This window comes from Miniopterus natalensis, chromosome 15 (genome assembly GCF_054644295.1).
Source record: "Miniopterus natalensis isolate mMinNat1 chromosome 15, mMinNat1.hap1, whole genome shotgun sequence".
Taxonomy (NCBI): Eukaryota; Metazoa; Chordata; class Mammalia; order Chiroptera; family Miniopteridae; genus Miniopterus; species Miniopterus natalensis.
This window is the reverse complement of record NC_142095.1, coordinates 29,141,365-29,159,070: the sequence shown is the minus strand read 5'-3', so window position 1 is coordinate 29,159,070 and position 17,706 is coordinate 29,141,365. Positions and strand designations below refer to the sequence as shown.

Genomic DNA, 17,706 nt, shown 5'->3' with positions numbered 1-17,706 from the left:
GTCAATGGACACACTCAGACCTACATCAGGATGATCAGTTGGTGAGCTGCATCTGGAACAGCTGGGCCAACTGGTTGCTCATCCCCCCACCCCACACCATCCCAGCTTGTGCTAAGCATCAGTTAACAGAGGCATCGGTCCCAGGCTAAAGCAGCAAGGATGTGCACTGGGCTGTAGAGCAGTGCTGTGTCACACGTAGTTGCTAGCCCTCAGAGGGAAGGAGAACACCTACACCAGCAGACAAGCACCAGCACCTGTGCCCCTCCCTCAGAGTCAATGTTGGTAAGCTAAGGACAGTCAGCAGGTGATCAAATTGTAAAACACATACATGAGCAAATCACCAAAAAATAAAATTAAAAAATCACCAAACAGATGAGGAAATCACCAAACTCTGAAGGAGAGACACACATAGTACAACAAAGAGAGGAACACCCAAGGAAATTGGGTGTAACAAATTAGGGGGCAGAGAAGACATGTCTTGGGGGCCGATCCACACTACCGGGGGCACTACAGAGGTTACACAGTTATTTCTGCAGGAAATTTCTATTTTTAGATTTGTTGAATATACACAAAGCATGCACATACCCTAGAATTGCTATGTTTGTTCATTTTTGGACAAATTATAATATGGCATACACAGAGAAAGCACATTGCTCCCAGGCACATATATTGTCATGTCATTAAGAGTTAATTTCATAGTAAATAGCTAACTGAAATGAGTTGCAAAGTAAATAAATAAAATGGGAGATTTTATTGAGGACTCTCCAAAAATACATACAAAAAGACAAAGAAACTGTAAGTAAAAAAGTTAAGAGATTTGGTGGATGGATTTAGAAGTTTCAATATCTGTCTAATAAGAATTCTAGAAATAGTGTTCAGGAGAAAATTATCAATGAAAATGTCCAAGAGATAAAGGCAGAAATCTTCAGATTAAAAGGATCCATCAAGTGCTGAGAAAATGGAAGGAAAAAGATAATACCTGTACAATTGGCTATAAAATATCAGAACTTGAAAGCTAAAGGAAGTCTTAAGAGTTTCTAGGAAGAATCGAGACCGAGAACCAGAAGACTGACATAAAAATTCTCACCAGCAACAATGGAAACTAGCAAACCATGGAGTAATATCTTCAAGTTTCTGAGGAAATATAATTTTAAGTTCAGTCTATCATTTAAGAGTAAGGGTAAAATAAAGACTTTTAAAAAAATATGCAAGATCTCAGACAAATGATCAGGCATAAAGCCAATCTGAAATAATTCTCTGAGGAAGTATTCCTGCAAAATAAATAATGAATCTAGGAGAGACAAGTATGTTATATAAGAAATAGTGTGCTGGGCAGGATGGGGGGAGGGATCCCGCCTCTTTCTCTCACTCTCGACATCTGATCCTCTAGCAAATCCTGTGAGTACTATCTTCAAAACAGATCCAGAATGTGGTCCATGTTAACCACCTCCATTGTTACTAACTGGTTTCCTCTCCCTGCTGGGTTACTGCAACAGCCCCTTAACTGGTCTCCTTGCCCCCTGCATTCTATTCTTCTCCCAGCTCTCCACCTGGAGCGAGGGATTAATCCTGTTAAAATAGTGTTACTCCTCTGCTTAAAACTCTCCAATGCCTTTCCATCTTAGAGTAAAAGGCTTCCAGTGGTCCACAAAGCCCTACAATGTCCAACTTCTCCATGACCTTTTAACCTCAGTTCCTAGGATTACCCTCTTACTCATTTTTTCCTTTTTAGCCACATGAGCTTTCTCATGTTTCTTGATTCTAGCCATTCTTCTGTTTTGGGGCCTTTGTACTGACTTAGCTATGTCTGCACTATCACTACTCCAAATATCCACATGGCACATCCCCTCATCATCTTTAGGTCTTTGCTCAAATGTCACTTCGCTCAAATGTCCCTGGCTAGAAATTTTAATATCGAAAATCTCCTCAATGAACCCATCATTCTCAATTCCCCTTCTTTTTTTGGTCCATCTCATTTATAATCACCCAATATATTACATACTTTTTTAAAAAAATCCTCACCCAAGGACATGCTTAGAGAAAGAAAGGGAGAAACATCGATCGGTTGCCTTCCATATGTGCCATGACCAGGAATTCAACTGGCAACCTTGCGGTGCAAAGGATGACGCTCAACCAACTGAGCCACTCTGGCCAGACTACCAATACATTTTTTTGCGTATTGTCTATTCTATTATTATTAAACTGTAAGATCCACAGGGGCAAGGATTTTGGTATGTTTTGTTCACTACTGTTTTCCCCAGAGTCTAGAACACTGTCTGGCACACAATAAAATATTTGGTAAATGAATACATGATTGAATCAATGATATTCTTTAGTTACCAAAGAAAAAAAATACTACAGAGACCTGTGTGTGAAAATATGAGCAGGTGAACACTGGCTGGGTGGCTCAGCTGGTTGGAGCACCATCCCGTACACCAAAGAGTTGTAGGTTCGATTCCCTATCAGGGCACATACCTACACTGAGGGTTTGATCCCTATTTAGGGTGCATGTAAGAGGTAACCTATAGATGTGTCTCTCTCACATCAATGTTTCTCTTTTTCTCCCTTCCTCTCTCTCTAAAATCAATAAACATATCCTCAGGTGAGAATTAAAAAAAAGAGCAAGTGAAAACCAAGTCAACCCAAATGTACTGAGATTTCTGTTTAAAACACCATGGAAGTTTCTTTTATATTGTCCACAAGCTATATGAGTTAGAACATTTGCTATCACATGGAAGTTGTACAGGCTATATGTATGTATCTGTATATGTCAGGTCTCCCACAAGTAGACAATATATAATCAAGTTTAGAGAACACACAATGAAATTTCAGAGATTAATCTGTTAATAATCTATTATTAGTATATGTGGTGAACAGTTTAGAAGCCTAGAGTGGTGGTTCTTAAAATAATTCAGATGACAATATAAGATATGGCTTTTTTTGAAGAACACCATTTATTAAAAACATTTACTAAATGCATTAATGAAGGTAGTAAAAACATGGTCCCTAAGCACTGAGGATTTTAAAGACTAGGGAAAAGAGAAAGTAAGAACCATACTATGTGACAGAGGTTATCCCTAAGGAGATAAAGAAACATAGTAAGGAAACAGCTCAACTGAGGTGGCTAGAGGCTTATAAATGAATTCTGTAAAGAGCTAATGCTGGATTTGAGGCTTAAAGGACAACAGATTACAGAGGTGAAGAGGGAAAGGAGGCGATTTCTAGGTAGAGCATATTCAAAAGCACGAATGTAAAAGAGCACAAGTTAAAGAACTGCAAGAGTAGTCTGATGAAGCTACATGGAAAATGCAAAACAAGAGGCTGGATGAGACAGGAAGAGGCTAGAACATCAGTAACTCACTTGGTTCCAGCACACAACCAGGAGACCTCCCACTTGTAGAAGATGACTGCATCACAATACAGCAATATAAAACTACAATCACAAGCACACAGGTCCATAAAAAACTGACATGTCATTATGACCGATAACTGATTGAGTGCCCTATAATATTCATTTGGCACACATTAATTTAGTTGTATTGAAGATCTGTTGCTTACTATTGCTTGTTAGTAATTACCTAAGCAGGCACCAAAATTTTAATAACTTATTTGAGAAACACCCTTAAAAAATTAACACCCTGAGAAAATTATATTAATTCCTTTTCTAGTAATTTGGGAAAATTACGTATTGTTTGATTCTAAGCAGTAGAAAAATTCAGAATACTAGTGTCCAGTAAGACGGCAGAGTGAGACTCAATGATTCAGAGCTGTTACAGAACATTTGGGAGGCACTCTTTCAGACACCAAAGTCACACAGTAAGTGCAGCAAGAGACTTAACTAGCAGCCATGGCTATCCAGAAAGTAGCTATGAAACAGGAAGTAAACAAAACATTTGCTTAACAACCAAACAGAGAATCCAAAGCCCATGTATTTTATTCATAGAGGAAACTCCTGAACTCTCTCATCAAAGACTTAAACACACACACACACACACACACACACACACACACACACACACCCCCCTTTACTGATTTCAGAGAGAGGAAGGGAGAGGGAGAGAGATAGAAACATCCATGATGAGAGAATCAGGATCGGCTGCCTCCTGCACGCACCCCACTGGGGATCTAGCCTGCAACCCAGGCATGTGCCCTGACCGGGAATTGAACTGTCACCTCCTAGTTCATAGGTTGATGCTCAACCGCTGAGCCACACTGGCCAGGCTCATTAAAGACTTAATCTTATGCATAATTTTAACACACATAGAACCTGTATCTTCACTCTTAGTATATCAGCAGTAAGAAATGGAGGTGGGTGATGGAGGTGGAAGTGAGATGTTATATTATGGTTCACTGACAGCATAAGAAATTAAGTGACAGCCTAAACATAAAGAGGATAGAGAAAAATTGTATAAAGCAAACACAGGAACACAAAAAGCACAGCAGTACAAGGCATTTAGCTGGGCAGTAAACAGCTGCACACATCCATAAGCAGCCCTGAAAACATCACTAAATAAAAGTATTATCTAATAATTAATATTATCAATGACAGACCCAAGTCATCCAGAAAATGTTAACTTACGTTCAATGAACTCTTTTTAAGAAGGCAGGAAAGCATGTAATACATTTTGGAAAAAATCCATCAAAATAGTTAAAGCAACAAGCATGGATGCTTAAAACTGTAGGCTTTGGTAAACAATCTCGCAACTTCATATAATAGAGCTCACACCTCCAATGTCATTCAAACATGTTAAATTTCTTAAGGCTAGAAAACAACGTAACTTCTAATGTGGGTTTTTTTTTTATACCTAGAGCAGCCTAACCATTCTACAAAATTTTATCCTCATAAGATCACTGGATGGAACAGAGGTTCTTGAGAATTGTGAATAGACTTTGGGTCTATGAACTCCCTGAAATTATGTGCAAAATTGTGTCTAGTTTGTATGTGCATTTTTTTGGAGGAAAGGGTCCAAAGCTATCATCTGATTCTCGAAGTCTAAAACCAAAAAAGACTTTAGAATATTGGTTTAGATTTAAAAATGCTATAAATGAGAAAAAAAAATAGCTAATTTATTCATGGAGATTGACTAACATTAAATTTTATTTCAATGTACTGTTAATGTAAACATAATTAGCACATTGTGACAGCTATCTTAAAAATGCTGCTATATAGTACTGAACATAAGCTATATATATAGTATTCAACATAAGCTATAAATTCTAAATCCCTTAAAATATGCTTAGCATAAAAAATGCTGTCTTGAAGGGCAAGTATGTACCTTACTGATCTTCATTCATATTTATATGCCATAACAAATTATCTGCGTGCCTAAAAATAAAATGCATTTGGTTTCTTATGTCTTACTAATATATTTGGACATATACAGTCATTCTGGCTAGGCCATTCAAAGACATTATGAAATAAAACATTTTTCTTATCACTACTCTTCAAGAAGCACTCTACATTCTCTTAACAGTAGCCTATGTCTGCTGTTTATCATTTCAGAATTTATAGCAGAAGCTCTCTTACTTCACCTGACAGATTTGATGGATTGACTAAGACTTCCCATTTCCTCTGTAAAACATACTGAATGATGTTCATGGGATGCTGAATGCTTGTGGTTGCTAGGCAACTATCTATTAAGCCTGTATCGGTTGGGTTTGTTCCCAAACCTATTTATGCCATCTTTCATGTTGTAATTATAATTTACTGAAATACACATCAAGTGACTGTCCCCTACTAACAGGTTTACTATTTATTTGAAAATTAGGCAAGTGCTTTGAAAAGCTTCAAAAAAGGAGATCCACACCCACACAAATAAGGTTGATTTATATGGGGGTGAGATAGCTGTAAAAGATTAGGGTGACTATACTGAAAATCTAGAAGGATTTTGTACTTGGGTTACTTTTCAAGTATTTAAGTTCTAGCTTCGCTTTGGAGAAATCAACCTGAAAACTGATGTATTAGGGGCATACTTGCACAAGAAGGACAAAGGGGAAATTCAACCTATAGGTCCATACTCAAAGAAAAGATCTTGGCTCTTTATCAAAAGATTGGTAAACTATAAATATTTAAGATATGTATGCATCTTTTTGTTTTTATTTTTAAAACATGTATCTGATTATTTTATTGGCAAATTTGTATACATGAAATCAAATGGACAAAGTCTTTAGTTTTAAATCCTTTAAATAAATACATTCAAACCTTTGCTAACACTAGCAAAGGTTGTTTCTAAATGATTCTTGCTTTAACTGACTTTGGTTAAGTAAACACCTTTGGATCCTGATCACTTTGAATAAACTTAGTAGGGATTCTACTGTGTGTGATCTATGATCTAGATACTAAGTTTTCCTTGCTTGATATCAGAAGAAGCTAATGACCTTCTGTGGATAACGCTTTACCCCAAAGGAATAAACTTAAAAGGTGGAGATTTTAAGCACTGTGTCAATCTACTGATGGACAAACTTTGCTTCTTTGAAGCCTTCAAACCACACTGTAGAAAAATGGCTTTCTTTACCCAAACAGCCTATTTGTACTTTCTCACAAGGCAAATAATTGAAATTTCCATCTTGGAGTTGGCTTGGCCAATGGTCTATAATGAATCTGTTAACTTTACAGGAATCATTACCTATGATATGACTGAGAATTTTTGGTTGATATTATCCAGCAAACTACCGAAATACTCTCATTGATTAGATACTGATTCTTACCAATTTGGCTCTGAGTGTTAAGAAACTTCTGAGTTCTAAGTGGTCTTAACTTTGTTTCTTATTGATTATAACAGCAGGGATTCTTAAAAAACAGAGCATGTGGGAGAAAAATGTAATTTATATGGTGTCACTTGTCAAATATTTATTGCATTTTTAATGTGTGTGCATTGCTGTGAGACACTACAAACGGTAGTAATATTAGTGAAAGGGTTCACTAGAGTTACATTAAGCAGCAAAAAGAAACCTTCACTGAGAACCAGGAAAAGACCCCACAATAAAGCATAAACACAACTACCTGGCTGTTTGTGGTAGGTAAGCTCTCTGCTTGTTAAGCAGAACCACCGTTTCTTGAAATTCTTTTTTCCAATCCGAGTTCTTCCCTGAGCTCTTTTATACATCTCACTGCCAAAACAACAGATGCAAACATTTAGTTATAAATATTAAAACAGTTAATCCAAAACAAAAATCTGTTTTTGCATTTTAAATGACATGAAAGATGGTGTAAGATTATATTAAGTATATAAAAATGTTTTCGCCATCCATAATTTTTGCATTTATTTTGGCCATACCAAGGGAATAAAACCTTTAGTTAATTTAATATTTATAACTATGCTATCTAAAACTAAAAGGGCCAAATGAGTGATTTTCCCCCTTAACTTCCAATGATACTACTACTTTAAGACTGAACAGTACTGTTAATTTTTCAAAACAGTAACTTTAACTAGTCTAATAGCCACAATCTCATTATATTTTCAAAACAACTCTAGGACTATATGGACAAGAAGTCATGCCCACATGACATAAAGTTTATAGGAGAGAGTGACTTACCCGATTGATGTTACTTAGGCAGTTGTAGCACAGAACAAAAACCCAGATTTCCTCACTCCCAGATCCATGCTCTTTGTACTTACTTAACATTTATACTAAAACGTGACTTTAATGTTTAATTTCATTGAATTACCCTTCTTTTAGGTGCACAGGCTCACTTGTACCACTGGACTCTTTAGTTTCAGTAGATGAAATTTCATCCAAGAACTAAATGGGGAAATAGGCAAACATTATATTTTGTGATAAGATACATCATAAATTCAGCTTATTTTAAATGTCACTGATAATATTATGAAGTTCTTGATTATTAAGAAATACACATCATAATTTATAAAGCGAAACACATATTTAATTGTAGAGGAAGTCCCTAATTTACAAATGACAGGTATTCTAAAAGTTTATTCTTAAATTACTTAAAACCCAGAGTATATTTCCCTGTAGAAAAAATTAAATCTATAATCCCTTAACTGTAATTCTGAAATCTCTAAAGCTCTGAATACGAAGAGATTTTTGTTTCATTTCTGATTTATAGTAAACTCATTTGGGGGTATAACTTAACCTGAACTAGTGTAAGGCTATTTACAGTCTATATTTATCTACTTAGTGTCACTATTCATACTTTGCACTACATAAACATTAATGTGTTTGATTATGGGGTGCAAGCCCAGGCCCCACTGGGGGTATTATATAAAATATAACATATACCTTTCAAAACTCTGAAAACTGAATTATGAAATACTTCTAATCCCAACGATTTTAGACACAGGATTGTAAACTTATAGGTAAGAGTTTATTCACCAAACTATGGCTCGGCAGGGCATATTTAACCTGCAGCCTGTTTTTGTAAGGCCCATGAGTTAAGAAAATTTTTTACATTTTAAAGAGTTGTAAAAACAAAATAAAAAATGAAGAATATGTGGCAGAGCCCTTATGTGGCCAGCAAGGCCTAAAATATTTACTCTCTAGCCCTTAACAGAGAAGAGTTTGCTGACTTCTACTCTAACTGACTTGAGCGTTGAGAGACAGTATTTCACAGGAATGACTGAAGTATAACTGAGTTCTCTAGAATAACCTGGAACCTAATCACAATTTACAAACTTCCTATAAAAACGTGGGAATGTGGTGGCTCAAGAAAATTGAAAATACCCACCTCTAGCAATGGCAAGCCACCCAGTGAAGAGCACTTAGCTTCGTAAATATGCTACCTCAACTTGTCAAGAGCTTCTTGGCATGTGGCTTTCACGGTAAAGGGAAATTAGTAGTTCAAGGAACAAATCTTGTTCTTAGAGAAGAATCCTATTTTGTCCCATAAAAAAACTATATGTTTAGTCCTTGCTTTTTCCTTTATACTTTTCTATGTTGTCCCATTTAGGACTAAAACAAAAACAAAAACAAAGTACATTCCAATGAGACTGACACTGAGGCATCAGTGCCTAATGTAAAGTAGAATTTGTGGGCACAGCCACTTTCTCCTAAGACTGGCTGTGATTTACCCACCACAACCCACACCTGGGGGTTTTCAATGGAACGTTTACTTCTATTTGCTGGAAGGAAATCTTGGCAAGTGAAAGAATGAAGGCAAAGTTTCTCTCGCATTACACGCATGTGGTTGATACAGAACAAGTATCCAAGGGAACTAAAGAAGTGTCTTATCATATCTTTACTTCTCCCTGTGGACCACCTGCTAATGGAGTGTGAGACTTATTAGCATGCTTCATTTCTTAGTTTTGCCTGGAGGCACTGATTTGTTTATTTGATAAATATTTATTTATGATAATTATCACATTTATTATTTATCTCTTATATTTATAAGGAACTACGGGGTAAATACAGTTAGACAAAGTGAAGGAAAACACAATAATTAAGATGGACTATGGGCAAGGTGAATACAGGTCCCAGTGTGCTCAGGGCTATCCTTGTCTACAACTGTGGCCCTAACATAATCAAGAGAACTCCTTTTTACTCTTGAAAGTATCCAGGTTTGGACACTAAGTTAATGGTCACTCTGTTTATAGACCTATCCAGGCTCACTTTCTAAACTCTGTGGATGAGTACAGGATTCAGAGTTATAATCTGTTTTCTTCTGGAGCAGTGAGAACAATACGAAGTGAGAAGTTGGGCTTATAAGCCTTTGCACTTTATAGCACTGCACGTATCCAGACTTAGCTAGTGAACAATAAAGAAAACTCTTATATTAGAGCAAAATGTTCTATGCTAGTTTAGGAGTTAGAACCAAATCTGCAACAGGAGGCATGCTATGGTGATAGTGCATGAGAATGCGAGTGGGTGACAGGGTAGATCAGGAACAGACTAGGCTCCTGGCACCCTTACATACTTTCTCCACTGACCTTATCAACTCCACACATTCTGATTACACCAGGAAAAAAATATCAGATGCTACTATGGCCTAGGTCATAAAAAATGGAAAAACAACCTTATAACAAAAGACAGTACATCACAATCTTGCCAACAAAAGTCTGCCTACACTGTCCCACAAATGTTTCAACTATGTCCTATAAATAAAAGGGCAGCTTTTTCTCTGCCTAATCTTTTGAAAGACTTTCTCCACAAAAGCCTTCAATGGTTGATTAAAAAAATTTTGGTTGAGATTGCACTATTCTAGATGAAAAAATTCCAACTGGCTTTAATTTTTTATATTATCATTTTCATTTACTGGGTCCTTGTAAGAATTTTAAAAGTACAAAAAAAGTATAAAAATACTTCCACAAAATATACTCCTGGCAATCAATTGCAAATCATGTTGCAGAAGTTGAATGAAATCTTTAAAATTTGGCTTTGCTAACTTGAATTCATTAAGTAAAATACATTACTTTCTTCAAGCCAAGTTTAGATATACTTCAAAACAACTTTTTTTTAACACATTTTAAGGGTATGACAATAATGCTACTGATTCAGAACTAAAGACTCAAGAAATTACAGATCCTTTCAAAACATTTTCTATTTCTAAGTATAACAATGTTCGTACATTGTAAGCCTTGTGTTAGGATATTATTTATTATAGGTTTTTGTACATATAATTTTAGTAACTTTTGAGTTACTACCATAAGCCTATACTGTTTATAGAATGTTCAATAATTCATATATTTTTTACTGTGGCAATTAAGTATCTACTATTCATCAGGCACATACTAAATCCTTACCCCGAGAACAGAGGTTCTCAATTAGAGGCAATTTTTGTCATTCAGGGGTCATTTGGCTGTTTAGAGACATTTTTGATTGTCAAACTAGGGGTATGCTCCTGGTGTCTAACTGGCAGAGGCTAAACATCCTATACAAGACAGTCTTTCACAATCTAGAATTAACTGACTAAATTGACAATAGTGCCATGTTGAGAAGCCCTAACTATAGATACTTATAACTTGTTATTAAGATACAGGCAATAGTAGCTGTTGCTTAAACTCATTTAGGTGTTTTCATAGCTAAAACCCCCATGGTTTCGAATGGGAGGAGAAAGGGGGAAAAAAAGACAGCCTTGTTATAGCTGATGGATAGTTTTACATTATTTTTTTAAACTGGGGATTAACTCCTAGGAATATTATGAAATGTTATTTCCCAATGCTATATGATAAGAAATTTTAATATTTCCAGAATAAAACAATCATACCTTTTTAACTGCTAGAATATATCCTTCTTCTTGAAACATTTTGAAAAATTCACACATGAATGTCTCTTTGAAACTTGACTAAGGAAAAAAACACAAAGGATTTATATATATTAAGTAGAGAACTAAGAATACAGTGGACTATATTTTTGATAAAGCTGAGGATTAAGACCTAAAAGGATTCAATCATATATTTTAAGAGAATTATAGGGCTTGGAGCTGAAGATTTCCTCAATAGCTGTTAGATGGTTCCAGTGCAGACAAATAAACAGGAGGGAGGCACTGGCATCTGTTTACCAGACCCTCTCCCCTATGTAGATATATTAGTTGAAATGAATTTGTCTTTAACAGCTAAGACACAACATCTATCTAAAAGACAGCTGCTGTATCTGTGCCTACTATGTATTTTTGGTTTTGCTTTGTTTTTAATTTGGAAGGGAATAGGGATTGCAGGGTAAAACAACATTTAGAAGCAAGACATGTAAAGACTTACCTTGCTTTTGGACAAACTCCCCCAGCTTCCCAAAGTCTGAATGGTTTTTGAGATGAGAGTTAATGTTCTAATTGTCGGTGCATCCTAGAGAATGTAAAGAAGACATAAAACTCCTGTTAAGTTTCCAAAAAACAGAATATGTATAAAAAGTAGAACAGAGTAAATGGGCTACATTGCTCTTAAAACAATGACTCAAAAATGTTCATTCAAAGCAACATAGTTAAAATCTAGCTGAGGATGGGCACAACTCACTGGACTAAGGAATAAAGACTAAAGAAGCCACACATAATTGACAATTCCTCCCAAAGTAATTATATTTATGATGTGAATGTTAATATAACCCATGTTTTAAAATCAGTTTTTTTTAGAAATTAATCATCCATGTATGTACACACATGTACATATCTGAGTGCCCATGTGTTTTAGCAGCAATGCAAGCTCACTTTTGATATATTTCCTAGTAAAACTACACTTACCTATTTATTCTTTAATCTTCTGTGATCTGATTTTCTTCTTCTCTTTTACTCTACTAAAATTGGCTTCTCAAAATTCAAAGAACTTCTAAATGTAAAATCCAATGAACTTTAATTGGTTTTCCTCCCCAACCACCCTGTAAATTTCAATACTGGTATTGACAATGTCATCACCCCTAGGTTCCTGGGATCATGACTTGCTCTCAATTTGTAGAGTAGAATTGTTTATACAGGTTTTTTTGTTTGTTTTTTAATAAATATGTCTTTATTGATTTCAGAGAGGAAGGGAGAGGGGGAGAGAGAGAGAAACATCAATGATGAGAGAGCCATTGATCAGCTGCCTCCTGCATGACCCCTACTGAGGATTGAGCCTGCAGCCCAGGCATGTGCCCTGACTGGGAATCAAACCGTGATCTACTGGATTCTAGGTCGATGCTCAACCACTGAGCCATGCTGGCTGGGCTATACTTCTTCTTACTTGGTACTAATCAGGTGCTACTTTTAGATTTATATATGTAGTTTTAGATTACGTATCTTATGTATTTGCCTTATTTACCTAATTAGAATGAAAGGTTCTTAAAAAGAAGGAAAAAGGTTACACTTAAAAGTAAACAACAAGGTTATATGACACTATGAAACAGACTTTCTGGCATATGAAAAGTAACCTAAGATAACAAGAGTTTTTGCTTAGAAGGACTTTATTGCAACATTTGTTTACAGGAATATGCAAAATCCAAGTCTGAATACAAGGCAGGGTCACAAGCTCGGAGGTAGGAGTTTTATTTATGTCCAAACTTTTGCTTCCCCTGAGTTCAGTACAGCTTCAGTGACATAGCCATAGAAAGAACAGCGTGTGAACAAAAGGACAATGGCCCACTCTCTGCTGCAGCTACTAACAGATCATTTGTCCTTTGACAAGAAAGGGTATGTTGCTGCCACAGTAGCATGGTCCTAGTCAGTTCTCAAAGTTAAATGAGTGGCCAATGTCAAGAGGAGGAGTGGCCCTCAGAGCCTGGTTTAACTCCCAAACCCATAGGTCCTCTATACACTGTATCAGTGAGTTTCCTAAGGGCAGGGAGGTCTTTTTCATCCCTGCCTCACTAGTGCTGTGCAGTGTCTGATACATTATAGGTACTCCAACATCTGACTGCCTAAGAGGGGTAGGCTCACACACTGGGATGACTGACTGAGTCAGAATTTGGTTTAATTCTGTTCAAACTGAGATCACATCATAACTTATTAGTTGTTCGACTTTGGAAAATTTACTGAACTGTGGCTTTTCTATCTGTAAACAGGGATGATAACAGAATTTACTTCACTGGGTTCCTGGATGGACTAAGTTAAAACATACAAAGTACCTGGAACAAAGCCTAGTAAGCACTAAATAAATTTTGGCTATAATTATTTGTTACACAAATCAGCAACAAAAGCAAACAGATAAGATTATAAAATAATTGGACATAAAAGATTAAAGAACCAGCAGAAATATACTGTATGGGAATGAAACACAAACAGGAACAACAAGGAGTTTTAAAGTGTTAAGAAATGTAAATCTATGTGGTGCAGATTCCTGTTGAAGTAATTAAATAGACTTCACAACAAAAGATTATATGCTTTAAAGAAGTTTATCATTTCAAATCTCAGGTGAATAAAAAGCAGAACTACAGAGATACGAAACAAGTTATGCTCCAATACAAGTTTCTATACCTTTCAGAAATGGTCCTCTTCAAATCTGTGTAAGACTAAAAAATATCTGCAAGGTTAAACTAAACCTATAACTAATTTTAAAAACACCCTTTGTATTATGGAAATTTACAAACATACACAACAGCAGATGGAAACTATAATGAATCCTCTTTGTATCCATCACCAAGCTTCAACAAGTATCAATATTTTATTACCCTGTGTAATATGCTTTAACAGCAACAAAAAAAAATAGAATTTTCAGCCTTCTCTAAAAAACTGAAATGGCCAAGAAAAATGCCCAGTGAACTTAAGTATAAGAAAACATAGCCAAGTGAAATGGGCTTATTTTACCTTTTCTCCATTTAAATAAAAACAAATAAAAATGGAATAAAGCTTTGAGAAGAACAACACTTACTGGATGATGAGGTCGCAAATGAAAAGTATGAGGTGATACTACGGCTACAGCAAAGAAACGAAGAAATACAAAGCTGCTCACTGCAGAATACTGAACATGAGGGTCATCTGCAGGAAAAAACGGTGAAATGTCATGCACAAAAACACTGAATCACAAAACAAAGATGACAAAGTAAAAAATACTGAAAAAACATGTAAACTAATTCGGAGCTCAATATAAGTTGTCTAGTAAGTACTGAATTGATGAAATGATAGTGATGATTATGACTAAATTAAAGGGAAAAATTCTATGACTAAAAAACCCCTGAAAGAACCAATAAAGAAAATGAAAGGCAAAGCTGCTAGGTTTTCAGAAATATTTTAATTTGGAAAAGTATTTCTTTCCTCAACCTGCAAGAATAGACTTGTAAAATTACAACAAAAATAAAAGTAGTATCTAGCACTACCTAGTGGTAATACTGAATCTCTGAAGACTTGGATAGGAGATTGTTTTCAGTTTTAGGATATTGTTTTAATTTTCCCCTCAAAAATCTTGATAATGTCAAAGACTATGCCATAAAAACAACTAGGCTAAAATCTTTACTTTTAAAAAAATGATCCATATTCCATATAAAAACACAAATGAAATGGAGACAATGTGTGGCTTTAGTCATTTACCTACAGCTTTCGTTTCAGACCAGAGTCAACACTTAACCCAACAATCAGATGGCAGAGAAGCAGGTGGTGAGGGCAAGAATGTCTGGATTTGGGTTGAGTTTTAACTCTTATAAGTCACTCAACAAACAGGCAGTCACTGACAAGTCATTAAATTTGTAATTCCTTAATAATACTTGCTTCCCACTCACTGCCTCCTTCCCCCTTCCCAACCCGTCTTCTTCCCAGAGTGATAACAAATGAGAAACTAAAAATATTTTATGATAATAAAACTATCACTACTATAGTCTACTGAGGATAGGAAGACATATTAATATTTAAGCCAACAAAAAGTCAGTCAAGGAGGTCCTTTTGCATTTATACAAAAATAAAAAATGTGTTTTAGATTTTTTACATAAACAAGAATTAAATAGATAAAGCATATTTTACGCCAAGATGACTGGGTAGAGTACTGTGATTAGTGCATGCTTTGGAATAGGCCAGGCCCAGATTTGAGACCCTGCTTGCCCATTGGCGATGTCATGGATCTTGTGCAAGTTACTTAACTTCTCTAAACCTGTTCCATTATCTACCTAAGGGGAGCATGGATCTTATGCAAGTTACTTAAACTTCTCTAAACCTGTTTCATTATCTACCTAAGGGGAGTAGTACCTGCCTCGTGTGGTATTGTGTAGATGAGAGTAGGAGATAATGCAGGCTGGCATGTGTCTGTTCAGTCACTAAGAATTCAATGTGGTTACCATGATCTAACTCACCAAAATGAATTTCAGTCAGCATTTCATCTTTCCATATGTTAATGTCTCTGCTCCCCTTATTTTTGTTACAAAGACTAGATTGTTATAAAGGCGAGAGTATACTTATTTGAGGTTAACTCTTTATGTCTTTACTCAATTAGCAAAGACATCTAGATCTGAATTTATGTACATGCTCGTTGGGCAACTCAGCCGCACCACTTTCGCACTGGGTAAATTTAGTGGAGGGTCAGATAACTGCACACACATATGTACACATTCACACACTTAGAAGAACATGATACGCCCTGGCCGGTGTAGCTCAGTTGGTTAGAGCATCGTCCCACACACCGAAAAGGTCATGGGTTCGATTTCCGGTCAGGGCACATACCCAGGTTGGGGGTTCGATTCCCAGTTGGGGTGTGTGCAGGAGGCAACTGATCGATGTTTCACTCTCACATCGATGTTTCTCTCTCTGCCTCCCTCTCACCTTCCTCTCTTTCTAAAATGAACAATAACAACAAGAAAAAGAGCATGATAAAATAATAAAATCTCTTCAGGTGGTTATAGAAATAAACTTAAGATTTCACAAAGCTGGGTAAGACTGATAATTTAAGTAGCTGCCTCATCTCCTCCCTCTTCCCCCTATCACAGGCAGATCTGGAAAGACAGCTATAGCAAGTTTATCTACTTATCAGATATGTATATAATTAGAATAATTCCAAGTATTGACAATCAGAGATCGCAACTCGTAACTTTATATAAAGTTTCTAAGCAAAGCTCTGACACTGCTGCTGAGCAAAATTAAAACATGCCAGCTACTGACAAATGTACCTCAAAATTCTGTGTATATTATGACAGAGATGTTTTTAATGTCTAAAAACCTATCACCACCAAAACCTATCAGTCTCAAACTGTCAAATCTAGTCCATTGTATGAAACTAAAAATTCTCACTATTTGAATGTATGCAAGTAGAAAAGGGCGTTAGTACAAATAAGAAAGGTGTTTTTGATTAGCATATTTAACAATCTCATAAGCACCTGGTATAAATGTTTATTTATATAATGTTATAGTTCTAAACTTTTCCTTTCTTAAAAATAATGCTGATTTTGATTTGCTCTTTGGATAAAGTTGTTATTATAATAAAATAAAACATATGTTTTGAGATTATAAGAAAATTAAATCAGATGTTTCATTAAAAAGCAAGAACTATTTTGAAAAACTAAGTAAGACTGTACCTATAAACTGTAAACATTTCACAGAAACCAAATACACAATAAATTTACCAAAAAAAAAATCAAATATTGCAAAAGAAATGGCATGTTTTAGTAACACAAGGCACTTACTAGGAAATCTTTGGGTAGCCATTTGCCTTAGAGAGTAAAAGATATCACACATTACAGTGGGGCAGCTCATACTTGACTTTACAATTGTACTGAATAACTTGTCTACATAGTAGCGCAGATTTTCCTGTAGGATTTAAAAAGGTAAACATTAAGATTTTAACTTTTACACATCTTCAATAGTATTCATGGAAGAAAATGAGCTCCATTAGGCAGTCATTATCTAGTATTCTAGAGCTCTGTTTCCCTTCTCTAAGCTCACGTTAGATTTGGATTAGCTGATATAAAAGTGAATGTACGGAATACACTGCACAAGAAGCAGCAGAGAGTAAAATGATCCCAAGGGAAATTCTGAAAATAACTCAGATAGGCAGGCACGTAGACACTGTGGCACTGTTATCCACTGCAATGAAAACTTGTGACTCTAACACAACTGTTGTGTCCCAGAGACAACTTTAAGTACTGGCTGATAACGCCATTGTGTTACTTAGCCTGACCAGTTTGAACTTAAAGGACTGACCAGAATGGGGCTGCAACTAGAGACAGCCTTATTCTACTACTATTACCAGAGCCAAAAAGAGACAAGAACAAAAATATAGTGAAACCCTATGAGATAACATTCTAAAAACTAGACACAGGAAATGCTGCTAATAGTATGGGCATTATGTAGAGAATCAAAAGCACTGCCTCCCTCCATATAGCATTACTGCCACATAAGTGGGAGACAGATATATCTTCAAGGCTGATTATAAT

General features: G+C 35.8%; 1 protein-coding gene across 2 annotated transcripts in view; it reads right to left on the bottom strand.

Moving 5' to 3' along the window:
• Positions 1 to 17,706, bottom strand: part of RASA2 (RAS p21 protein activator 2) — a 94,305-nt gene that overhangs the window by 8,858 nt on the left and 67,741 nt on the right. The window contains exons 14-19 of one of the 2 annotated variants that reach the window (XM_087824968.1): positions 16,957 to 17,080; positions 14,226 to 14,332; positions 11,652 to 11,735; positions 11,162 to 11,239; positions 7,670 to 7,743; positions 7,004 to 7,110 (exon numbers count right to left, since the gene is read on the bottom strand). In XM_087824968.1, coding sequence (XP_087681094.1) covers positions 7,004 to 7,110; positions 7,670 to 7,743; positions 11,162 to 11,239; positions 11,652 to 11,735; positions 14,226 to 14,332; positions 16,957 to 17,080 — 574 coding nt within the window. Of the gene's footprint in view, positions 1 to 7,000; positions 7,111 to 7,669; positions 7,744 to 11,161; positions 11,240 to 11,651; positions 11,736 to 14,225; positions 14,333 to 16,956; positions 17,081 to 17,706 lie in introns of both variants that reach the window. The other variant, XM_087824967.1, reaches the window with a different exon arrangement.